The sequence below is a fragment of the Sebastes fasciatus genome, chromosome 10 (assembly GCF_043250625.1).
Source record: "Sebastes fasciatus isolate fSebFas1 chromosome 10, fSebFas1.pri, whole genome shotgun sequence".
Classification (NCBI taxonomy): Eukaryota; Metazoa; Chordata; class Actinopteri; order Perciformes; family Sebastidae; genus Sebastes; species Sebastes fasciatus.
The window spans coordinates 17,143,166-17,166,108 of NC_133804.1; the positions used below are offsets into that span (position 1 = coordinate 17,143,166).

Sequence of the window (22,943 nt, forward strand, 5' to 3'; positions counted from 1 at the left end):
TGTTACCCTGCACAATATTCAGTTTTAACTTTTTTCTTCATCTCCTTGTATTTTTATGGGGTTTTTTGTTTTTGTTTTTTTAAATTTTAACATTAATTATTGATTTAGATTTCTTTTTATTTTAGATTTCTTTTATTTTTATTAAAATAATGTTTTGCACTATATTCACTTTTTTAATAGTCGTATATCACAGCTCTTACCCTGCACTATATTCAGTTTTAACAGTTTTCTTCATCTCCTTGTATTTTTATATCTGGTATATATATATATTTTTTACATATGAACATTAATTATTGATTTAGATATTTTATTTTTATTAAAATTAATTTTTGAACTATATTCACATTTTAATAGTCCTGTATCTCAGTTGTTACCCTGCACTATATTCATTTTTAACAGTCTCTTCTGCACTATATTCACTTTTTCAATAGTCCTGTATCACAGCTGCTACCCTGCACTATATTCAGTTTTAACAGTTTTCTTCATCTCCTTGTATTTTTATATCTGGTATATTTTTTTTGTACTACTAACTTTTTTACTGCCTTTTTACTAACATGTTTTGCACTATGGAACTGTGACGCTGGAAACTTTAATTTCCCTTGGGATCAATAAAGTTACTATCTATCCATCTATCTATGTAAAATAGCAACACATAAATACAGGTGGGGAAAAAAAAGAAATAGACAGTGCTAAGCAAAATTAAAATAAACATTTAGATGACAGCAACTGCAAAAAACTTGAAAATGACTAGTGGGACAGTTCATAGGGAATTCTATTGCATTATTAATATAATTACTTGATAAAAAATTAGATTTACACAAAGTTTTTTGTGTTTATCAACATTTTTCTTTAGTTGTATGGAATTATTAATTTATGCAATTAAAATTTGAGTGTTACATGTTTTTTTTTTAGCAATAATATTTATGTAACCTTAACATTTCCATGATTAGCCTAATGTTTATATTAGCAAACTACTTTTATGTTCTGCTGGTAAATTAAAGGTTTGCTCCATGTTTGTTAAGGTGTATGTAATTTACATTATTGTACTATTGATTTTATTTTTCCATGTGTTTACCTCTATCTGTTATCTGCTAGCTATTTTGTTTATCATGGTACTGTATGTCACTTAGTCTTTGGGATAAAAGGAAGCTTAATGTAATAACTATGTTGTCACAATTATGTCCACTTACTAGCATTTTCTTTTCAAAGACTTTCAACCATATGTCACTGTGGTCCTCAGCCAATGCAATCTCCTCAGTTGCCATGAAGACAAGTGTCCGAACTTCATATATTGATGTAGACCATGAGAAGTGTTAAAAACCTCGTAAAAGCTGGCAACTGGATCTTGAGTTAGGATATTTTTTTTGTGAAACTAGGATTTCCAAGGTCAAGAAATAACTTAAATGTTTGTTTTATTGTGGCTTAAGTGAAATGTATCAGTTGTGTAACAAAATATTTTTATTGTAAAACATAATACAACAAATAAACATGTTAAACCACTGGCCATATGTCTTTATTCCTATGAGAACATGTAGTGATTTCTATACAAATGACCAAAAGCTAAGGTTACAATGACAACCAAACATGGTATCATAACATCAGTCTTGAGGTCCAACAGTTGGCTGTTAAAACAAAATAGTTAATGTGGCCTACATTATCTTTAATAAAACAAAAGCCATAAATAAAATAACTGCTATTTTATTTCACAGAAGTATAATTCAACTCTTCATTTTATGAACGCAACGTCTGGGATCTTGCCATCCGCCTGGAAAGAGAAAGAGGAAAAAGCATTTCAGGGCTTTGTTATAAAAATGACCACACCTTTATGGAAATACAGACAGATGAACTATGAACTATCATGTTACCTTTAACTGAGTGAAAATTTGTGCCGCTCTGTTGAAATCCCACTCATTGTCTTGCAGACACCTGCAATAGAGAATGGATGTTTAGATATCTTAAATTAAGGGAATAAATTGTGTCATACAACAATACCAACACCACATGCACAAAAACAAGACTTACTTTTGGGACCATTCCAGGTTCATGCAAGACTTCACCGAGAAGGCTGTGAGCATCTCCTGCTGCGGTGCAGTGAGGGTGGGGACGGGGCTGGAAGATGGAGTTGGGGCAGGAGCAACGAAGGCTCGGCGGATCTCCTCTGTTGTGGCCATCCGGATGAAAAGCTGGTCGTTCACGATGCACAAACTGTGGCACAGGAGGAAAAATAAGATCTCTCATGGTGGTGAAGTAAAGTGGTAGATGGAGGACTTAAGGCAAGGCATACACATTCGTAGAACACTTTTCAAACAGAGGCAATTTCAAACTGCCAATTACTATATCAAGTTTCATTTTCAAAATAATTTTTAGATACAGCAAGTGCTCACATTAACCCAACCAAAACACTAGGTGGCAGCATTAATCCTAAAATGATCCACATTTTTATTGTGAAACTATCTTGATGTAAAAACAAAACACCAGTCTTTGGATATTGGTAATAAGCTGATGATTCTGTTCGTCTCCCTTTATGGAAAGAGAGCAAATAGTATGTTACGTGCTATAGTTTGGCAGGCCATGTAAACACAAGGATATAATTTTCCATCATCCAGGTTAAAAAAAAAACAGTTAAATAACTGATAATGAAAAGCTACAAATTGTGCAGGGGAAATAAAAGTTGTATTTTTGCAGGACAATTTCTCTCAACATGAGGGATCAGACGGACTACGGACTATCGGGCCTCAGAATTCTTTTTGTCTTTTCAAAAAAGTATCATTGTTATCCATTTATGTTACATATCTCTAATATTGTTATTTGTGTTGATAAATTACACCCCACATGAAAATTAAATTCTGTAACGTTTACTTATTCTTTCTGCAATTTTATGTTGGGTTCTCCGGTTTCCTCCCACAGTGCAAAGATGTGCAGGTTATGTTAACTGGCAACCCTTAATTGTCTTTAGGTGCGAGTCTAAATCTGTCACTATGTGTCAGCCCTGTGACATACTGATCTAGGCTTGGTGTGAACATACTGTTTTCTCAATGTTACTGTGTTAAATAAATGTAAATATATGATTCATTAATTTTATTGAGAGTGTAGGAGAAAAGAATGCAATGTTATTTATACTCTATACGATGTTTAAACTATACTGTAATCTGAGTGGACTTCTTTACTTCTAAAGGTCTGCAGTGAACAGGAGTAACGTTGAAATCATTTAAATTGAGTACATGTACAACACTTAGGCACTTTGGGAAGATTCAGCATTATTATGTTCTAAAGTTTTAGTATGACCATTAAAAGGTTCAACTGGATCATATTTAGCAAATATTTGGGATAAGAGGAGGGGCGCTATAACCTACTGTACACTTTTGGTCAGTATTTAAATCAAGTAACAGAATAAAGAATATTTTTATCACAGCTTTCCTGTTCAGAGAAAAATCTGGGTGCCTGTAAGAGTCATTTTCATTCAATCGGAAAATGAACCAATGACCCAACTGAAATCACATTCAAGTCAAAGTCATCCCTTTTTGTACAAAAAAATAATGTCCATGTGCACCGCAGGGAACGAGAGAAAGTAAACAAACCGGCACTGTAGCTACAAGTCTTGGGAGAACAGTGTACTGTTAGTGGTATTGAAGAGTAAGAACCACACCAGCATCTAACTGCAGGTACGTTTACATGCTGTTTAATGTGCTGCAGCTAAGCAGCTAATTAGCTATCTAGCCTGCAAACAGACGTCATCAGTGCACTTTTTTCCCCCCAAAGAAGAACACAGAAGTGTTTTACAGAGCAAATATTTATGCTGTAGCAGACAACAAAATAAGCAATCTAATTTGAACTTTAAAATGCATAGCATGTAACCGTACTGTCACCGTTCAGTTCTTAGCAGGTTCATTTTCTAGAAGATCACAACTGTTGTTACTAATTTAGTACTATGAGCCCTCCTCAGGGACAATGTGAAGGCAACAGGAAGATGCCACAGACAATGGGGAGCTCACTAAACTTACCCAGAATTCCCTGATGGGACTGTGATCAAAGATCGAGAGAAAGCCATGGTGGACTCTCGGGATTTACCATCAACAGCAACTGAAAAACAAACATGAGACACATTAGCAACCAAATCAACACCACTTATCTTTGCAGTGGAGGAGAACAAAATATAAAAACATGATGACCAAACAACTCACCTTCTTTGAAGACTCCGCTCACTGTGAACGACAGTAGTGTGTTCTGTAAACGGAAAAATATTTTCGCAGAATTAATAAAGAGAAATGATTCACGGTGAGAGAGAAAGGCTGATGATAAGTGCTGGCTGACAGAACAAACGTGATCTCACCGTGAAAGTGTTTACGTCAACAGTGAAGGAGGCGATGTCGTGCTGAGTTTTGGGCAGCTCGTTGAGGAAAGCCACCACGTTCAGTCGTGTGTGCTTCAGAAGTCTAAATCGTATCGCTAAAAAAAAAGGCAAGATTCAGAGAAGGGAACGTCAGGAGGTATCTCAAATCACACAAAAACATTCAGTCTCAACAATTCAGATGCTATGACAGGTCAACAGCTCGGTAGGTAAACTCACTGGAGTCTTTGATCCTCTTCAGATTTCGAGTGTCTTTGTGATACTCTCCCAGACTGCTCCTGAAACCAGAAGAGAGGGACAGATGTGAATACAGCTGAGGCTCGGATAGGGAGGTGTCAGTAGTGGGATTAGGGATAAGATTAGCCAATGAGGAGTGGAACAAGTCAAAAATCTTTTAAACAAACTTTATAAAATTGCGGAGACACTGAACTGAACTATACACCCAATTCATTCATGTGTTATTCACTGTTGTTACATGTATTAAGAAGTGTGTGTGCTTACCTGGAGGGGTTCTGGGTAGAGTAAGGTGTTGTGAGGGATAGCGAAGCTCCATCATGGTAAGCGTCGAGGAGTGGCTGTCTGTCCCCGGAGTCGTAGATGCTGTAGTACCTGCAACACAGTCACATGTCATTTGACTTCGTTGTCTTGTGTTTTTCCCTGTGATTCTTTCTTGCACAAAAAGTTGTATTAAAGCAGTAGGGTTGAATCAGCTACTAGCTGGGTCACATTATCAGCGTGTTAACACTGGAAAACAAGCACAGATCAACTGTCTGTTCCGAGAAGATGTCTACATAAAAAAAAAGAGGTAGAAACTCACTGTTGCAAGAACCGAAGGATGACACCCTTGATTTCATCAGAGCCAAAACAGCTGCCCTGGGTAGTCAAATGGGAAAAAAGGACGTTTGTCATCAGGCACATAAAGGAGAAAATAATGGTCTTGAGACTTTCACCTGAAGGAGGACAATGCAGCTTAAACTTCTGAAATTACTACTGAATGTCGCATACTCCGAAGACATCATCAATATGACAGTTTGAATACAAATATATAATTAATGACATGAGATAAAATAAGTTACCTTGCATGGAGGGATAGTGGTGGGCGTTTCCACATCGAATCCAATGGGTGCGGGGAGGTCATGACCATCCTATAAAAAAAAAAAACGCGCATGAAGGAAGATACACGAGAGAGAAATAACCACAATGTATTTACTCTACTTTTCCCAACTTGTAAAAACTCAGAAGATTGTCTTAATCACAACATTGCAATGTGCTGCTCTGATTAATCACTGCAAAGCCCATGTACTATATCATCGATAACTCAATCACCTGCTGCGCTAAATCAGACAGATCTTGACGCATTTCATTTTGTTATGAATGTAGTTGCTGGATCATGATTTAAACAATCTTCACAATAGCACTTAATAGGGAGGGAGGATGATTGCAAAGGGATGAAGCAAGGAGATTAACATGTGGACTTACCAGTTTGAGGAGCCGGGGAAACCTCTGCCGCACAGCACTGGTACGAAACAAAAACCAAGAGCAGGAAAGTTATCATCACAAACTACAGCACATACACATAAATCATGCTCATTACTGTAGATAGCACTGTCCGTCACACCTGCTGACCCATTTAATGTCATTTTGTCCCTTTCAGTCTATGCCATTTTAAACTGATACAACTGACAAAAACATTTGGGAGAATACTGTCATGTATACATGTAGATACATGAAAATGAAAATACAACCAGTGCCAAAAGGGGCTTAATCATATTATCTAATAGAAGTAAATCTGCAAATGAACTATCATTCATGCCGTCATCCTTCCTTCAGTTTCATGCTGTGCCCTTCGTCAATTCTCCCACCCCAAAGTGTACTTACCAGCTGGTATACTCACCCTCTCCCCCAATATGGAGATATACAGAGATCTGACACGGGGAAGCAATACAAGCACACTTTTTTCTAGCGCACACATATAAACATGCAGAGACCCACGATCTACCACACTGCACTGAAACCAGCAAACACATCCATGTGGAATTAGTGATATAAAGATGTAATGCACTGCTGGGAGAGAGGTGGTTACCACCAGACTCGTGTCCCCTGCCCCCCCCCCAAAAAAACTCTGGCCAAGATGTTGGGGAGCAGATGAGTCCACGTCACAAAAAAAACGAAACAAAACAGGGTCTGGGGAAAAAAGTATAAAGTAAATTCCACACAAACACTAGCACAAGTAGTCCAACATTCACGCCAGTCACTAATCATCATGTGAGTTTGTCAGAGTCTGCGTCCATGATTATCAGCAAAGAAAGTTACCCTGAGAACAGAGCTGAACGAAAAGGACAGCTGGCCTCAGAGTGAGCTGGACACAGCAGTCCCACCGCTCATCCTGTTGCCTTCCTCTGCTGCACACGCAAAGCAGTTAAGCATCTCATAGCCACCATCAACTCTGAAGAGATGGGTCTTTGTGCACTAGCAGCAACTAGACTTCATGTAGTAATATTTTCATTTTTGAGTTTAATTTGGACCCACACCTCTGGTTACAGAGGGACTAGGAGATCATTAAGCATTGAACTACAGTGATAATTCTCTACTCTGCTCTCTCTGCTTTATATTTGAGCTTTTTTGTACTGGTCACAGCCATCAGAAACTGGAAGAGGAAGTGTTTTCATGTTATTTTCATTTACTTGACTTATTTCAGGCAAAACTGGACTTCAATTTCCAGTTCAGAACACATTTCCCCCCGAAGTTAGTTAAGGGCGTTTGCCAAACTCTCCACTTCATTCACTGAACAGCAGAGGCCTGTTTTAGGCCAAAGAGAACCAACTTAGTGGAAGAGACGGACTGCTTTCTCTCTGTGGCCCATCATTGGTCATTGATGACATGTATCCCCCTCCGCCTCAACCCAACAGCTTTTTCTGTCGAGCCCCGTCTTCTTAATTTCTTCTTGTCGCGTTCTCAGTGAGTCAGAGCTCATGGGGACTGAGGCTGAGTAATCGTGACTGTGCCTGCCTTAGGTTGTCCCGGGGTTTCGAGGTGGGATCTTACCCGTCATGGGCTATCCAGCCTTCCATACTCGCCTGATACAGGGGAGCCGAGTGGGCAAGGGTGCTACGAGGGGAGGGGAAATCTTTGGCTGTGGATTTTCTTTGTTTCATCCAAACATTTGTCAAGACAACTGTGGATTGCCCTCTCTCCAACAAACAACCTACACTGTTTTACAGTACTGCTCAAGAGATTGTTGTGGATTCATATTTTTTGAAAGCAGTTCACAGTAAATTCTGTTAAAGGGTTGTCAACCTGAAAGGTTGTTTTTGGCTTCTTCTCAGAGTTATACATCATCAGCAGAGCAATGGTGTTTTACAGCAGTTTATGGGATAGCTAAACAGGATCACAGCAGGGGAGTGCTGGGTGCAGCTTCACTGAGAACCATAAAATAGACCAAAGCTTGAAAATATGTCCCATAGAGAAGCTGAACAACTGGCAGAGAGAAGATGGCTGCTCAAACTGTTTAAGCAAGTTGAAAGGAAAACAATGTGGAAGTGCATTGTGGTTAGATGTCCTCTCAGCAACTTTTGGATGTAAGAAATGTAGTAATAGTACTGGTTTGCAGTGTGAAAAGGAAATGTTAATCATCAAGTGGGAAAAAAACATGTAAAACTAAAAAGAAGAATGTGCTTGTTTCTTTTCTCCATTTCTTTCTCCACACACATTTACACAAATACAGGGAGTTAATGGTGAATATCAGCAGGCTCTGCTTGGTCCAAAATGTCATCCTTGACTGTCGGGGAAATGGTTTCAGTTATTGTACATGCATCTCACAAACACACAAACAAAGGCTTGCTTGATCTCCCTTTGTAGCTCGCTGCTGCTGCATACTCTTGTCATATAGGGAAGACTCCTGGACACTGCTACTCACACACAACAGTCCCACCACTGTGTCCCCTCCATGAAATCTTCTCCCCTCATCCCCCAAAATCACTGACTAACCTGATGTATGAGGCCTGGTCCTTGAAGAGGTCACACAGAGGGTTCCTGTTCAGCCAGAGCTCCACCAGCTTCAGGCCTTTCACCTTGTCCAGCTCCCGGTCTGACTTCAGCTGGACGAGCACACAGAAACAGAACAAGTTGGGTGTGAGAGGAGGTTTTAAAAATAAATAAGGTCAAGAGCCTGGTTATTATTCGCTCCATCGACTGAACAGCCTGTTTCACCTCATTGTGGGAAAGGTTGAGTGTCTTCAGATTAGGCGCCTTGGAAACCAAATCTGTGAGTTCATCCAGTTTGTGAATACGGTTGTTACTGAGGTTCAAGCCTGTCAGCTGGCAAGAGACAGAGAGACACGTGTGTAAGCACATTCAGTTGGACCCATCGCTTGATTAAAAAGCAGCTACGTTTTGCACCTTCTTTATGACAACAGCAAATAGTTTTTGACTTATTTTTTCAGACACCAATATTAAAAACATCTGGTGTATTAGTTTTACCTCTGGAATGTTTTCTTCAATGATCTTGATGACAGCTTCCATGTTTGTCTTCCTATTCAAGGTGACTTCAATGTTCTGGGACGCCAAGTCTGTCCACATAAAAAAAAACTAGCAATTAAAATACTAAACAAAGATTGGAAATTAATTTTCAGTGACAGTAAGGTAATAAAGGAAAGTTCTGCTATGTTCAATTCATCACCAGATTGTCTGCACCATCTATTACATCCTCAATGTAAAACATCATTGTAGCAACTAAAGAAGAAGAAGAAGAAAGACTAGATCCCCGTTTAGCACAGATAATTATATAAGAAAAATCTTGTATAATTCAATGGTTTAGCAGTAATGTCTGAACAGCAACAACCAGATATTAACTTGTAACAACTAGTCTAGTATGGATTGACAGTGTTCAATATCCCGTCATACATACAATTTGTGTGTGAAAGGGATGAGAGAGAGTATACAGTAATTACCTGGGTCTGTTCGGATGTTGTTCAAGTCCAGAGCTTGCTGGGAGCCATCAAAGCGTTTTGCCATGCATTGCTGTGAAAGATAAACAGCAGCCAACATGAGAGGCCTCATCTGAACAGCATAAATGTGTCAAAATTAAGAGAAACTTCCTCCAATTAATTTTTATTGGGTTAGAGGGAGGAGGGAAAAGGGACTCAATTAACTGTCGTTAAAAAATTCATTCCTGTAACACCAAAGTCTGTTCCTAAGAAAACATAGCACTCAAAAGTCTCTCCATCATTCAGACCAAACTACTTAATTTCAAAACACCCTTTCCACTTCTGTCATATCAAGTGCAAAGCCGACCTGGTTACTTAAGTACATGTAAGTGAACTGATAGACCTCACTGCAAAAATCTGCATATTTTGCCTATTAATATCAATCTACTCTTTAGTTTATGTATTTTTGATCCATACTCGACACTCTTATCAGAGAGAGTAAATTAAATTTCAACCACTGTATCTGTGAGACTTAAACATTTATTTATAAATGTCTCATCCCCATTCAGACCCTTCAGGTAGTTTGTTACTGCCTCTAGTTCACCTTCAGGTGCTCCAAGTGTTCAGGCTTCAGGTCAGCGAGGAGGAAGGATGGTGGAGCGCTGGGGTTGACGTGCACTTCAACCTTTTAGAAACAAACATCACATAGCACGGGGGACATTAGTAAATATAGATGTATCGAACACAAGTTTTAGATTAAATCTGATTTATGATTATTCATTGTATAAAAGGTTGTGGTTGCAAAACTATTGGTTTGTGACACTGTCAACGTAGATAGAATCAGAACTTAGTGACAGTGTAGACAATATTAACAGTGTAAGATGTTACCATGATCTGAAGATACATATGAGAAAACTGATCATTAAGGATAACTGACTTAAAAGACTTTCTGCAGCAATAAGAGTGAGATTTCCATTATTAACCCAACATACCTTATAACCGTCTGAGTCTGTGATCTTGTGAGAACATTTGTGCAACGCATTGGCAGCAGAGGAATCATCCACATAGAAATGGACCCTGTTATGGTCAACGTGGTACTGGACGGAAGGGGGGAGAAAGAGATATGATGAAAATTCATATATACAAAGATGATGTTTTCCTTAGAATCTTCAGCTTATGAGTGTGTCAAAATGGGGCAAGAATAAAGAAATAAAAACGAAGCATAAATAACTATCAACGTTTATCAGAACTCAAAGCACATGTATGCATTTAAAAAAGCACAAGATGGTGTGCCTTTTTTAAAATGTATTAGTTTATAATTAGTAATCATAAGACAGCGCTGAAACTCACCTGTACAGGTGTGTAGGGAACTGAACAGATGTTCTGAAGCGCCGTTATTAACCACTTCTTGTCATGTTTTCTTCCATGTGGTATCTGTCACACAGACAAGGTAAAATATGATCTCCTTTAACAGGTTACGAGTTAGAAACATGAATGTCCTGTAGCAACAGTTATAATACGTACCGTAACTTTGTACCAGCCTGACCGGCTTTTCGCTCCTCCACCGCCACCTCTGTCTCCTCCTCTGAAGCCGCCTCCTCTTCTACCACCTCCTCCCCCTTTGCCTTGTCGCCTGTCTCTGTCAAAGCGTCCGTCTCCTCCTTTCCGAAAAGGTCTTACATAAGGATTGCTAAAGGAGACAAAACAAGGCCACATATTGACACAATGCTTCCTTAGCCAGTGTCCACCATAGGAACAAAACAAATGGGTCTGTTTACATTTCTCACCTCTCATTAAGGCTTTAACACACATTATGAATCCATTTCCTACTTCATAAAACAACAAAGCAAAGCCATGCTTCTATTTTTTCCTCATCTTTTATGACTGTTTTGCTACCCTTCATGGTGCATTTAAGCCACCGACTGTTACTGCCTCTAAAATCGATGTGCATCAGGTCATGCCAGTGTTTGTGGTGAATCCTCAAGTATGATACATACAGTAAGGGGAACTTCTCATCAAAGCATTGCTTTATAGCTCGATTAGTGGTGGAAAACTCTACATTTTACCTTTTATACATTTACATACACTGGGAGCTGATATTAGTTTGCACCTGTTTAGAACTCGCAGGCCTTTTCTGGCTCATTATAATTCCATTATTAGCAAAAGGTAGGGATCCCTAAAAACAATATTTGAAACGCCTGTGTGGTGTCTGAGTCACCAGTAAGTTAAAATAAAACAGCACTAAGATAATGACACAATAGTCAAACAAAGTTACTAGACTGAGCTCAATTTAGTTTTAGTTTCACTTTTGCTCGTTTTTCCAGCGGCACTTTTTGAGCGGGTAGATGACTTACTGTGGTTTTCATATTCTGAAAGCAGCCTGTGGTGCTCAATGTGAAAATGGTCAGACTTGTTTTACTTTCTCTTCCTGTGACTGACTATGGCATATCTTAGGATGCCTCCAAGTGGTTGAAATAGAACCACATGAAAATAATTTAGCTCTTATTGTCTGTGGGACATGTAAAGAGCATACCAAAAAAAGACAGACAGACACAATTATTCTTGACAGTTTCTTTTGGCTTCCACTCTTGACACAATTCTCTGAGTCTCATTAATATATGCAAGGTCCTCATTTTGGTTGGAGCTTATCAATGAGTCACACTAACAATGTTGAATTACCAACAATGTGTTAAACACCACACTGGCTGGTCAGTCAGTCAGTCAGTCATACTTACAATCTGTGCTGGGAGGTGTTGTCCTGAGAGCTGTCACTCATAGTTACATCTGCATCAGTATCGTCAAGCCGAGACCGTGGCCCAGGACCTCCAAAGCCTCCAGAATGGCTTCCCCGTTGGCGGTCTCTGCGGGACCTGTCATAGGACCGACCCTTGTGCGAGACACTGCCTTTACGGTTACGAAACTGTGGTGCAGTTCTATCGTCATGTGTTCTATCGTCATGTTCTGAGAAAGGTAACAAGAGTCCAAAAAAATTAGTCAGTTTGACTTAAATATCACACCACAAACGTACACAATCGAATAAAAACTTTAAGCCCAATCAGTTATACAGAACCATTCTGTTAGCATATAAATCACAGAATTAAGAGTAAAGAATACCTAATAATGTACTATGATGACTGACAGTGAAAGGAGTCACAATATACATTTGTAAAACAAAACATACACATTTTAAATTACTAATGTCTCGGAAAAAAAAATCTTTCCTTGCCTTATTGACGTCTGCAGTAACTGTATTCAATGTATTCTGTTTTAAGACAATAACCCTTTCTCTGGTATTGTGATCATATTAATAATTAAACATAGTAATACTAATTAAGTACTGGGTCAATATTTATGTATATAAAGTAACATAACTAGACGTCCAGGCTGGGCCCACCCAATATATGATTTTACCTCCAGAGACCATGCAACCAGTGTTCCTGACCTCTCTCCTCACCATAAACTCCCCTCGGTCTGGAGAAAAACGGTACAAATGGCACAATAGATGTCAGGACAATTGTGAAGTGAACAGGGTGTCTTACCGTTGTAGTAATGTCCGCCGTCCGCCATATTTCTGGAATAGTGTTAGATAAAAAACACACAGTCCTGGGTGGAAAAACTATAATATCAGGGCTTCGTTTCTCTCTCTTTCATGAAACACAGACGCTAGGCTGTGGAAGGAGAAGCTACAACATCACAAGTTGAGGAGCCTTTTGTGTCAAGAGGAAACACACAAAGGCGAGCAGAGATCGGAGGAGGGAGTGCTCTTTAACTAGCTACTGGCTATGCTAGCTTCTCCTGCTGCGTGTTGGCGACATGACAGCGGAAATACTACAAGCACAGCTTCTCTTCCGGGGCGAGACCATAGCGCGGGGAATTCAAACGTTTGAATCTGTGGTCGAAAAGTAAAAAACATTACAAAAACTGAACGCGTAAAACAATATAAATATAAATTTATAAAAATATAATATATAAATATAAATATATAATATATAAATATAATAATATAAATTTAATCTGTGGTCGAAAAGTAAAAAACATTACAAAAACTGAACGCGTAAAACAATATAAATATAAATATATAAATATATAAATATAAATATAATATATGAATTTAATAATATAAATTTAATCTGTGGTCGAAAAGTAAAAAACATTACAAAAACTGAACGCGTAAAACAATATAAATATATAATATATAAATACATAAATATAAAAATAATAATATAAATTTAATCTGTGGTCGAAAAGTAAAAAACATTACAAAAACTGAACGTGTCACACAATTTAAATATAATAATATAAATATATATATAATACTATAAATTGAATCTGTGGTCGAAAAGTAAAAACACATTACAAAAACGGAACGCGTCACACGATATAAATATAATATAAAGAATGATATAAATATATAATATATAAATACAATTATATAATATATAAATATAATAATATAAATTGAATCTGTGGTCGAAAAGTAAAAAACATTACAAAAACTGAACGCGTCACACAATATAAATATAAATAATATATAATAATAATAATATAAATATAAATTGAATCTATGGTCAAAAAGTGAAAAACATTACAAAAACTGAACGCGTCACGCAATATAAATATAATAATAATATATAATAATATAAATATATAATTATAAATATAATAATATAAATTGAATATGTGGTCGAAAAGTAAAAAACATTACAAAAACTGAACGCATCACAATATAAATATATAAATAATATATAATAATATACATATATAATATATAAATAATATGTAATAATATAAATATAAATTGAATCTGTGGTCGAAAAGTAAAAAACATTACAAAAACTGAACGCGTCACACAATATAAAATATAATAATATAAATTGAATCTGTGGTCGAAAAGTAAAAAACACAATATAAAAGTTGAAGACACTGCTAACGTTAGCTTAGCTTAGCTTAGCTTAGCTTAGCTGAACCTACCTTGACCTCTCCGGTACCGTGAACATCTAGACCGCCCGTTGCCACACCGGGAACAACTGTTACACCGAACACGACGAGGCATAATGAATAAAATGTCTGAGCACTTGGTTACTGCTCCACATTAAACACTTTAACTGTTTACTATATATATATATATATATACTATATTTCTACAGAGACACAGACCAAAGACCAGCGGCCCAGTTGGTCGTCATGGTAACGTTCCTAACGTTCTCAAGTGCAACACGTGAAAACAAACTGGCAGATACATACGATAAGATAAGATATTCCTTTATTAGTCCCGCAGTGGGTACATTTGCAGTGTACAGCTGCAAAGGGGATAGTGCAAAAAAACAAGATGCATCAGCTTACACAGTAAAAAAAAAAGAGCTAAACAAAGTTTAACAAAATATGAACCATTTAAATAGAAGGAAGTATAAAAATAGGAGCAGTATATACAGTATTGACAATAAAAAGACTATTTATTTATTTATTTAGCCTCCTGCCCTCTGGAACTCTCTCCCTCCTGAAATAAGAAATGCTTCATCCCTGGACATTTTCAAAAAACACCTCAAACACCACCTGTTCATCAAGGCCTATGATCTCAGCTGACTCTTCCTACACATAATAATAATAATAATAATAATAATACATTTAATTTATTAAAAAACTCAGACACTTTACATAGATAAAAAGATCATAAAACAAGGACATCATAAAAAGACATCACTCTTTTAATTACTTAGCTATTGTTTCTCCTGTTATTTATTAGTATGATTTTGTGTGCCCCCTTTGTAAAGTGTCCTTGGGTTTCTGAAAGGCGCTATATAAGTCCAATTTATAATTATCATTATTATTATTATTATTATTAACAAAATTGCACAAGTTGAAAATTATATTGCACAGTGAGAATGAAATGAATGAATGAATGAATGAATGAAATTCCACCTGAAAATATCAGGTTATTGTCAGTTGTTTGGTGTATAAGTGGTCTACTGGGAGCAGTGCTGGTTGTGGAGTCTGACAGCTGCAGGAAGGAAGGACCTGCGATAGTGCTCCTTCACACACTTTGGGTGGAGCAGCTTGTCGCTGAAGGAGCTCTATAGTGCTGAGATGGTGTCCTGCATGGGGTGGGAGTCATTCTCCATCATGGATGACAGTTTAGCCATCATCCTTCTCTCTCCCACCACCTCCACTGTGTCGAGGGGGCATCCCAGGACAAAGCTGGCCTTCCTGATTACTGTCTAGTCTCTTCCTCTCCGCAGCTGAGATGCTGCTGCCCCAGCAGACCACTCCATAAAAAAATTATGAAACAGTACAGTAGATAATCTTCAACTTTTTGCCTGTACCAATGTATTAACTACTCCCATGAGGTTTCAAAGAGCACTTAAAAATATGTCATCTGACATTTATAGATGTATGGTCAGAAGTCTGAACAGGTCACATCACAATCACATTACACAGTCTTTCTTTCCTGCAGCTGTCAGACTCCACAACCAGCACTGCTCCCAGTAGACCACTTACACACCAAAAAACTGACAATAACCTGATATTTTCAGGTGGAATTTCAGTTTGTTTTCTCTGTGCAATATCATTTTCCACTTGTGCAATCTTGTTAATAGTCTGTTTATTGTCAATACTGTATATACTGCTCCTATTATTAATACTTCCTTCTATTTAAATGGTTCATATTTTGTTACACTTTGTTTAGCTCTTTTTTACTGTGTTAGCTGATGCATCTTGTTTTTTGAACTATCCCCTTTGCTGCTGTACACTGCAAATTTCCCCACAGCGGGACTAATAAAGGAATATCTTATCTTATCTTATTCAGAATATAATTTAGCACCCTGGTGAAATAGGATTATTTTGCTATCCAAATAAGTGATATACACTCTGGGAACTTTATTAGGTACACCTGTAGAATCGAATGCAATCAAATACAACTGTTCTGCCATAAATTCTAAGTTTTTTTTTTACACGGCCGTAAACGTTAAAGGGACTGTTTGTAAGAATCAGAAATTACTTGTTAACACTGACACCTGTGGCCGTTAAGTCAACGAAAGTCAGCGTCCTGTTGCTCGCGCTCAACTGTGTGCACGCGCTACTTGAATGTGAGCGAGCATCCGTCAAAACAGTGAGGCGACACACGTCAGCTTAAACCACAATATCACTCTGTATTTCACCTGCTTGGCAGTAATGTTAGCCGACCAGACGAAGGTCTCTCCATGAATCAATACTGACTCTAGTGTTGGCTTTTCTTGCATCAGCCTCCCGACCGCGGCCGGAGGGAACAGGGGAGACACCGGCACCCGGTCGGAGACGATAACGTAACTCGTTACGGAGCCCTGTCACTTCACAAGACACGGGAAACCTCTGTTGGTCTGGAGGAGCTGCAGCAGTTATTTCTGCACAAACGTCCACTGTACATCCACTAGATATTCTCAGAGCTAAACTAACTCTTCTGCAGTGTCTAGTGTGCGCGCATGCACGTGAGGTGAAGCGAGCTCAGTGAAGGCAAGCAGGCAGGCAGAGGAACAGAGGAGCAGAGTACAGCAGAGACTCCGGCCCTGGAGACCAAAGCTACGGTCTCCCCCGCGTCCTCCGACCGCGGCCAACACTGTTTTGCAAGACGGGCTTCACTAGACATACCTTTGCGGTTTTGGTGCATCCGTGTAGTTTGTGTTGGAGTCTTGTCTAAACAGTGTCGCCACACGCGAGCGTGCATGGGACACCGATGATTTATACGTGTAAGAAGTTACAAACAGCCCCTTTAATCCAATTATTTAATTTTGCATTGTGCATTGTATTCTGTGATGTTTCTAATATTCTGCCCTGCCCCCTATCACCGTCATGTAACACCCCTCAATTAAATGTAGTCCAGTAGCCTACAACACCACCTTGGCAGCAGTAGACCATTTGATTTCTCTGACAAACTCAACTTCAACCAGAAGGTGAATAAAAACAGGGAAATATGGTCTGCCACTCAGTGGTGCAGGATCAGCCATTTTGACATGTCATAATAGGAACAGCACAGGTGTATTTAATACCATTAATTAAGGGAGGGCCCTGGTACACTTAATGGAACTGAGCCATCTTTAATGCTATCAATTTCACATGTGCTTTTCCTACTATGCCAAGTCAACATGCCTGCTGTTAAACAGGTTCATTTGGGCTCAGCAGGAAGGTGATGGAGCTAAAATTATCTTTATTTACTTTTAAATATCAAGCATTGTATCCCTGTCGATGTACGGTTTTAAAACAAAAACAACTACTGGATTTAACACCATTTAAACCTGTCCAAACTGAGTCTATACAGGGCTGTGAACTTGGGATGTAATGGACCAGACTTACTGTCGTTCAACACACGTGTCACCACAGCCAGGTTGGGGTAGCTCCTCTGAGACACACTCACATGGTCCAGCCCAGAAAACTCTTCCATCTCAGCCTGGAGGGGAAAACTGTCAGAATATATACTTATTCTCGTTAAAAAAGCATTCAAAAGGAATAATCAATTTCTTTTACCGTGGTAATATTTCCTGTGATGATATGGAAACAATAGCCCCTGTGTTGCCCTGCCTTCTGTCTGCAGACCCTGCTCCTTTACTCTCCAGTTAGAACCACATGGCGCCACCTGGTGGACGTGTTGCCAGATCTGATTGACAGTTTCCAGCACAATCACAACTTAAAACCCACAATTTAATCAAAAAAAACTGCCCAAATCATATCCTTTGCCAGAAACCTGTGTAAAACCATTATATGCGCTATATTGATAACACATAATAAGCACACAAAAGCTTGTCTGCATCAAATAACCAAAGATAAAAGATAACTTGACTATGGCAACCCACAAAGGAGCCTACACAAATGTAAATGTCAATGATGACAATGTCAAGGTAAGTTAGGTCCTCCACTATTCCTAACAACGATTGAATACAACTCATGTCAATCAAATATTTCTCAAATTAAATGAGTCAATAATATGAGTGAGTATTAATCAAAAGTTAATCAAAACTAGCACAATTGGGCGTAAACCAGCCCAATCTGGCAACACTGCCTGATGGTGCAGTTTGCAACCTAGTGGCTCTGACTGGCACATGGAGCTGGTAAAACCCACATGTGCTCTTCATAAAATATACAGTTGCCAGTTCATTAAGTCGACCTAATTAAAACAACTTAAAACAATTTAATAAAGCATACCTCAATGAGGATTATAATGTTTGTAAAAACCTGCTTTTAGAGAGGTGTTGAATCAATCACATGGCCATTTGTGATGCTGCTGAATTATGTTGCAGTATATACTGAGTGGTGTGTCTAATAGTTGGTCTACATAAGGGGTCAGCAACCTTTGCTATCAAAAGAGCCATTTTAGGCAAAAAAAATAAATAAAAAATCTGTCTGGAGCTGGAAAACATTTGAGCATTGTAATGAAGGTAACACAGTTTATAGTCTAAGTATATAGTATGATACAGTTAGGGCCAAAGAGCAAATGTACTACGGAGTATTAGGGCCACATTGAGGGAAAAAACATCTGAGATTTCCAGAATAAAGTAATAATTTTACGAGAATAAAGTTATAACTTAACAAGAAAAAAAAGTTGTAATATTACGAGAATAAAGTCATAACTTTAGGATAAAAAAGTCATAATATTACAAGAATAAAGATGTAATATTACAAGAATAAAGTCATAACTTTAGGATAAAAAAAAGTCGTAATATTACAAGAATAAAGTCATAACTTTAGGATAAAAAAAGTCGTAATATTACGAGAATAAAGTCCTAACTTTAGGATAAAAAAGTCGTAATATTACAAGAATAAAGTCATAACTTTAGGATAAAACAAAGTCGTAATATTACGAGAATAAAGTCATAACTTTACGAAAAAAAAAGAAAATAACACGTAAATTACTACTCTATAATATTATGACTTTATTCTCATAATATTATGACTTTTTTTTCTCGTAAACTTCTTACTTTATTCTCTTAATGTTATGACTTTTTAATCTCATAATATTATGATATTATTCTCGAAATCTCAGATTATTTTTTTTTCCCTCAATGTGGCCCTAATACTCCGTAATAGGCCCTAATAATCTAGGTGTAGCCTATGAACTGGCAACTGAGTTTATAGAGCAAATATTAAACTCTCTTCCTGCAAATAAATGTTGGTTATTTAGTCTAGGAGTGAGAATAAAATGGCAACGATGCAAACAAAGTTTCTTGTTTTGTTTTAAACGCACAGCTGCCTGATATTGTCAGAATAACTATTTTAATGGAGAAATGGTCAAAAGAAGTACCAAGTAAAATACAAATTTTGCATTTAGGCTTATTGTGTTATGATCAGTTTGTATTGTGACACCCTGCCTATGGTTGTGGAAACTGGTAAGAGGATGACAGGAAGTGTGATTTGGATGAGGCAGAGAATGAACTGCATTTTATATTCTATTATACCATTCATGAGCTTTTCCTGAAAACCTCATCCCAGTCTGTTTGACATGACAGATGAATGTAGATTACAGTACATGTTTACATTTTTTGGAAAATTCTTTTTTATTCCTTTTTTCCAAACATATAACAAACATAACAAAACATAACGCCGGTGCCATAATACAAAAAAAAATTATATCTTACATTTAACATTTAATATGTACACACACACATACACATCGCCTCCCACTCCCACACAGAGACAGGTCCAGCCTTCTTCCCATCCCTAGAGGTAAAGTTACAGAAAAAATATCATACAAATAATATTTAAAATAATTTAATTAGTTAGTTAGAATTAAAAGTAATAAGTACAACAGTAGTATAATTTGTGATAGAAACCTTGAATAAATAAATAAATTAAATAAATAATTAAATGTAGAGAAAAAAAGAAAACAGAACATAGAAAATAATAATTAATAACTGACCTACATCATGGCTCAGGCTTTGAGATGGACAGCTCATTTTGAAGGGTTGATATCCAATATTTTCTATTTGTTCAGTTGTAATGAATATTATGTGTGTTTCTGCAACTATGTTCACTTTTTATTAAAAATAAATAAATACAAAAATCAACTTTTATGAATTTTAACCATCAGAGTATGTTTTTATTTCATTTATTTATTAGTTTATTTGACAGGGACAATACATAGGCATTGTTACACTTAATTAAAGTGCAACCGATGCAACGTATATATAGGACTTCTAGCCATAGCTAATTTGCAGACCTTGTCCCTGGTTTTTAAGAAAAAGAAAATAAATTAAAAAAAATAAGGAATAGCACATCATACATAAAATCGCATAATACAACATCGTACATTACAAACAATTTACATATGTATGTTCCCAATCAATAATCAGTGATCACAGGTTTGGTTTAGTTTCAGCCAGTATTTCACATATATTTCATTTATATGTAATACATATAAACAGATACACAAAATGACATATAGTCGTTATGATTTTAATCCGTAACAGGTTTGTTTTTGTATGTGTTTCATCACTAAATGTCGTTGCTGAAACATTTCAATAACCTTTGCACTTGAAGAAGTTCACCTTCAGAGAAAAAAGGCTTCGGGCCTGGATGTAAGATCTCCTACTTGTTTTATGTCTTTTCTCCAATCATCGTCTATATTTTTATATTTATCCTTTGAGAAAGGAAATATCAATGTGCCACCACATTTTGTCATAGTAGTTATCATTCCTTAAGGAAAATATTTTTGCACAAGAAATGGTTGGATGATTTTTAATTGTGTGTAATCGATTTCTAATCCATGTGAGTTTTTTGAGTCTGTGTGATCTTACATTTTAGTTTTTATACATTTTTATTTGACTTTTTTTTTTATTGTTTAACAGATTGTTTTTCCTCCTATTGTTATTCACAAATCTTCTGAATCTCATGGCAGATTGCGAGCAATATTTCACTTTGACGGAACATGTCCACGTACCGGCCCAGACCGAAATCAGTGTACATATCTGTGCTGAGTCATGACTGAATGGAAAAAATGCTACCCAACACCGCGGTACTTCAGCTGTCATGAAAATCAATCTGTAAATGACCATGTAAACTTTGACTTCATACAAGAAAACAAAACAAAAAAAAACTTATTAATAATGGAAATGAAGTTGTTGGGTCCAGCTGTTCACCTATTCCAGAAATATTAACATCTGCAGTGCATGCTTCTGCATCAGAGTGCAAGAACTCAGTGTCATATTTTCTTTTCCAAGGTGATATAATTTATGTACAAATGTTGCTCTATCTGCTATAAAATGGCAGCGATAATTGTTTTATGAATCGTTTCATGTTATGGATTGTTTTATCCGTGGCCATACTGAATGTAACCTATCGTGTGACAGATCACTAACGATGTATGCAAGAAAAGCACTACCATGTTTAAAATAAAGGCCTATTGCACTGTTTTTAAGACAAACGTGAACCAGATTTTTGTTTCTCTTGTCGAACTAATCATAAATATAATCTATAAAATGTTATATGAAATATTACACTCTCCTAGCTCCTTCACAGCTTTCCGCAGGTTTGACCGCGTCATCCCGTCAGCACCACGGAACAGTTGGACTACTGCTTTGCTGACAAATCCCCGGCATCCGACCTCCACGGGATAAACCTTTGCTTTCCAGCCAGCCTCTTGGTGTTCCGCCGCCAGCTTTGAGTACTTTAGATGTTTCCTTTCGTGGGCTGCTGTTATGCCCTCTTCTATTACAGTATATTGAAAACCAGTCCTTCATTTGTTATTTATTCTACTGTACCAACTCTTGTTAACAAGCTTTCTATCATTCTTTGTGGCTTCAGGCCTCTCAATAATTTTCCAGCAGTTATTTTTTGTAAAGACGTGATTGTAAAATAGTCTTTCTGGGTCCCATTTATCACATGACCTGTAGTTCAAACATCAAAGTCACTGCACATCCATCCAAATACTGAATGTTGTGAGCTAGTCCCGCTGATCTTAACTGCAATTTATCATGAACACATGGACAATCTCATGCAATCCAGTACAGCAACCCTTTCTTCAAAAACATTAAGATGTAATAGTACAAATAAATCATTGTGTCAACAAGTTGTTATGAGGAATGAGGCATTATTTATTTATCAAGCCTTCTTTCTGTGAGGTGACAGTGATCACCACTGCACCTCCACCGTGTAGACATTTTGAATTCACTTCAAGTCATTTTTATTTGTAGCCCCATGTATAAAATAAAACCCCATTATTACACGGCTACGGTCTGTTATTTCTTCATAGCAGACCTTTGCTATGGACGCAGTTCTGATGTCGGACTGTGGAGGACCATTTTTGTCTCAAATTAGTGATTTCTTAAGTAAGTAGCCGTGTAATAAGCGGGATAATGTACAGCTAGCGGGACAACAATGACCGGCTCGCTGTACATTATCCCGTGCACTCTCAACCCAGCTCCAGCTCTCTAAGAAAACGAGGAAAAACTCTGTAAGAAACCTCGGAAAAGGCAATTCAAAGAGAGATCCCCTCTCCACGGACAGCTAGGTGTTTGAAGCATGAACGTAGGCCTATAATCACTATGGCTTGTCGCGGTAGTCCGTGTTACCAGTGTTACACGGTGGTCGGGCACATTACATTACATACCCGCCACCCACACCTGCAGCGGCAAGTTGTCAATAGATAGTCGGACGACCAATGCATCTGCTCCATACAGATTCTCAGCAGAGAGTAGCAGGAGTCAGATTTC

General features: G+C 37.5%; 2 protein-coding genes across 5 annotated transcripts in view; one reads left to right on the top strand and one right to left on the bottom strand.

Annotated features, from left to right (window-relative positions):
• The window catches only part of rnaseh2c (ribonuclease H2, subunit C), a 100,722-nt gene that overhangs the window by 46,821 nt on the left and 30,958 nt on the right, over positions 1-22,943 (top strand). The window lies entirely within an intron of this gene.
• Positions 1,396-17,905, bottom strand: nxf1a (nuclear RNA export factor 1a). Of its 4 annotated transcripts, XM_074648611.1 has the most exons (23): positions 17,767-17,905; positions 17,596-17,689; positions 12,685-12,744; positions 12,009-12,234; positions 10,798-10,963; positions 10,624-10,707; positions 10,266-10,370; positions 9,878-9,958; positions 9,298-9,367; positions 8,828-8,916; positions 8,558-8,665; positions 8,336-8,445; positions 5,828-5,864; positions 5,425-5,493; positions 5,166-5,221; positions 4,850-4,957; positions 4,568-4,626; positions 4,331-4,446; positions 4,182-4,224; positions 4,002-4,080; positions 2,023-2,205; positions 1,866-1,926; positions 1,396-1,765 (listed from the first exon to the last, which is right to left on the bottom strand). In XM_074648611.1, exons 2-23 carry the CDS (start codon positions 17,681-17,683, stop codon positions 1,727-1,729), a joined length of 2,037 nt encoding a protein of 678 aa, XP_074504712.1. In that variant the 5' UTR covers positions 17,684-17,689; positions 17,767-17,905; the 3' UTR covers positions 1,396-1,726. The 4 variants fall into 4 exon arrangements, with proteins under 4 accessions (XP_074504712.1, XP_074504714.1, XP_074504713.1 ...); XM_074648613.1 differs by lacking the exon at positions 12,685-12,744 and having other exon boundaries at positions 17,767-17,904; XM_074648612.1 differs by lacking the exons at positions 17,596-17,689; positions 17,767-17,905 and adding an exon at positions 14,245-14,405.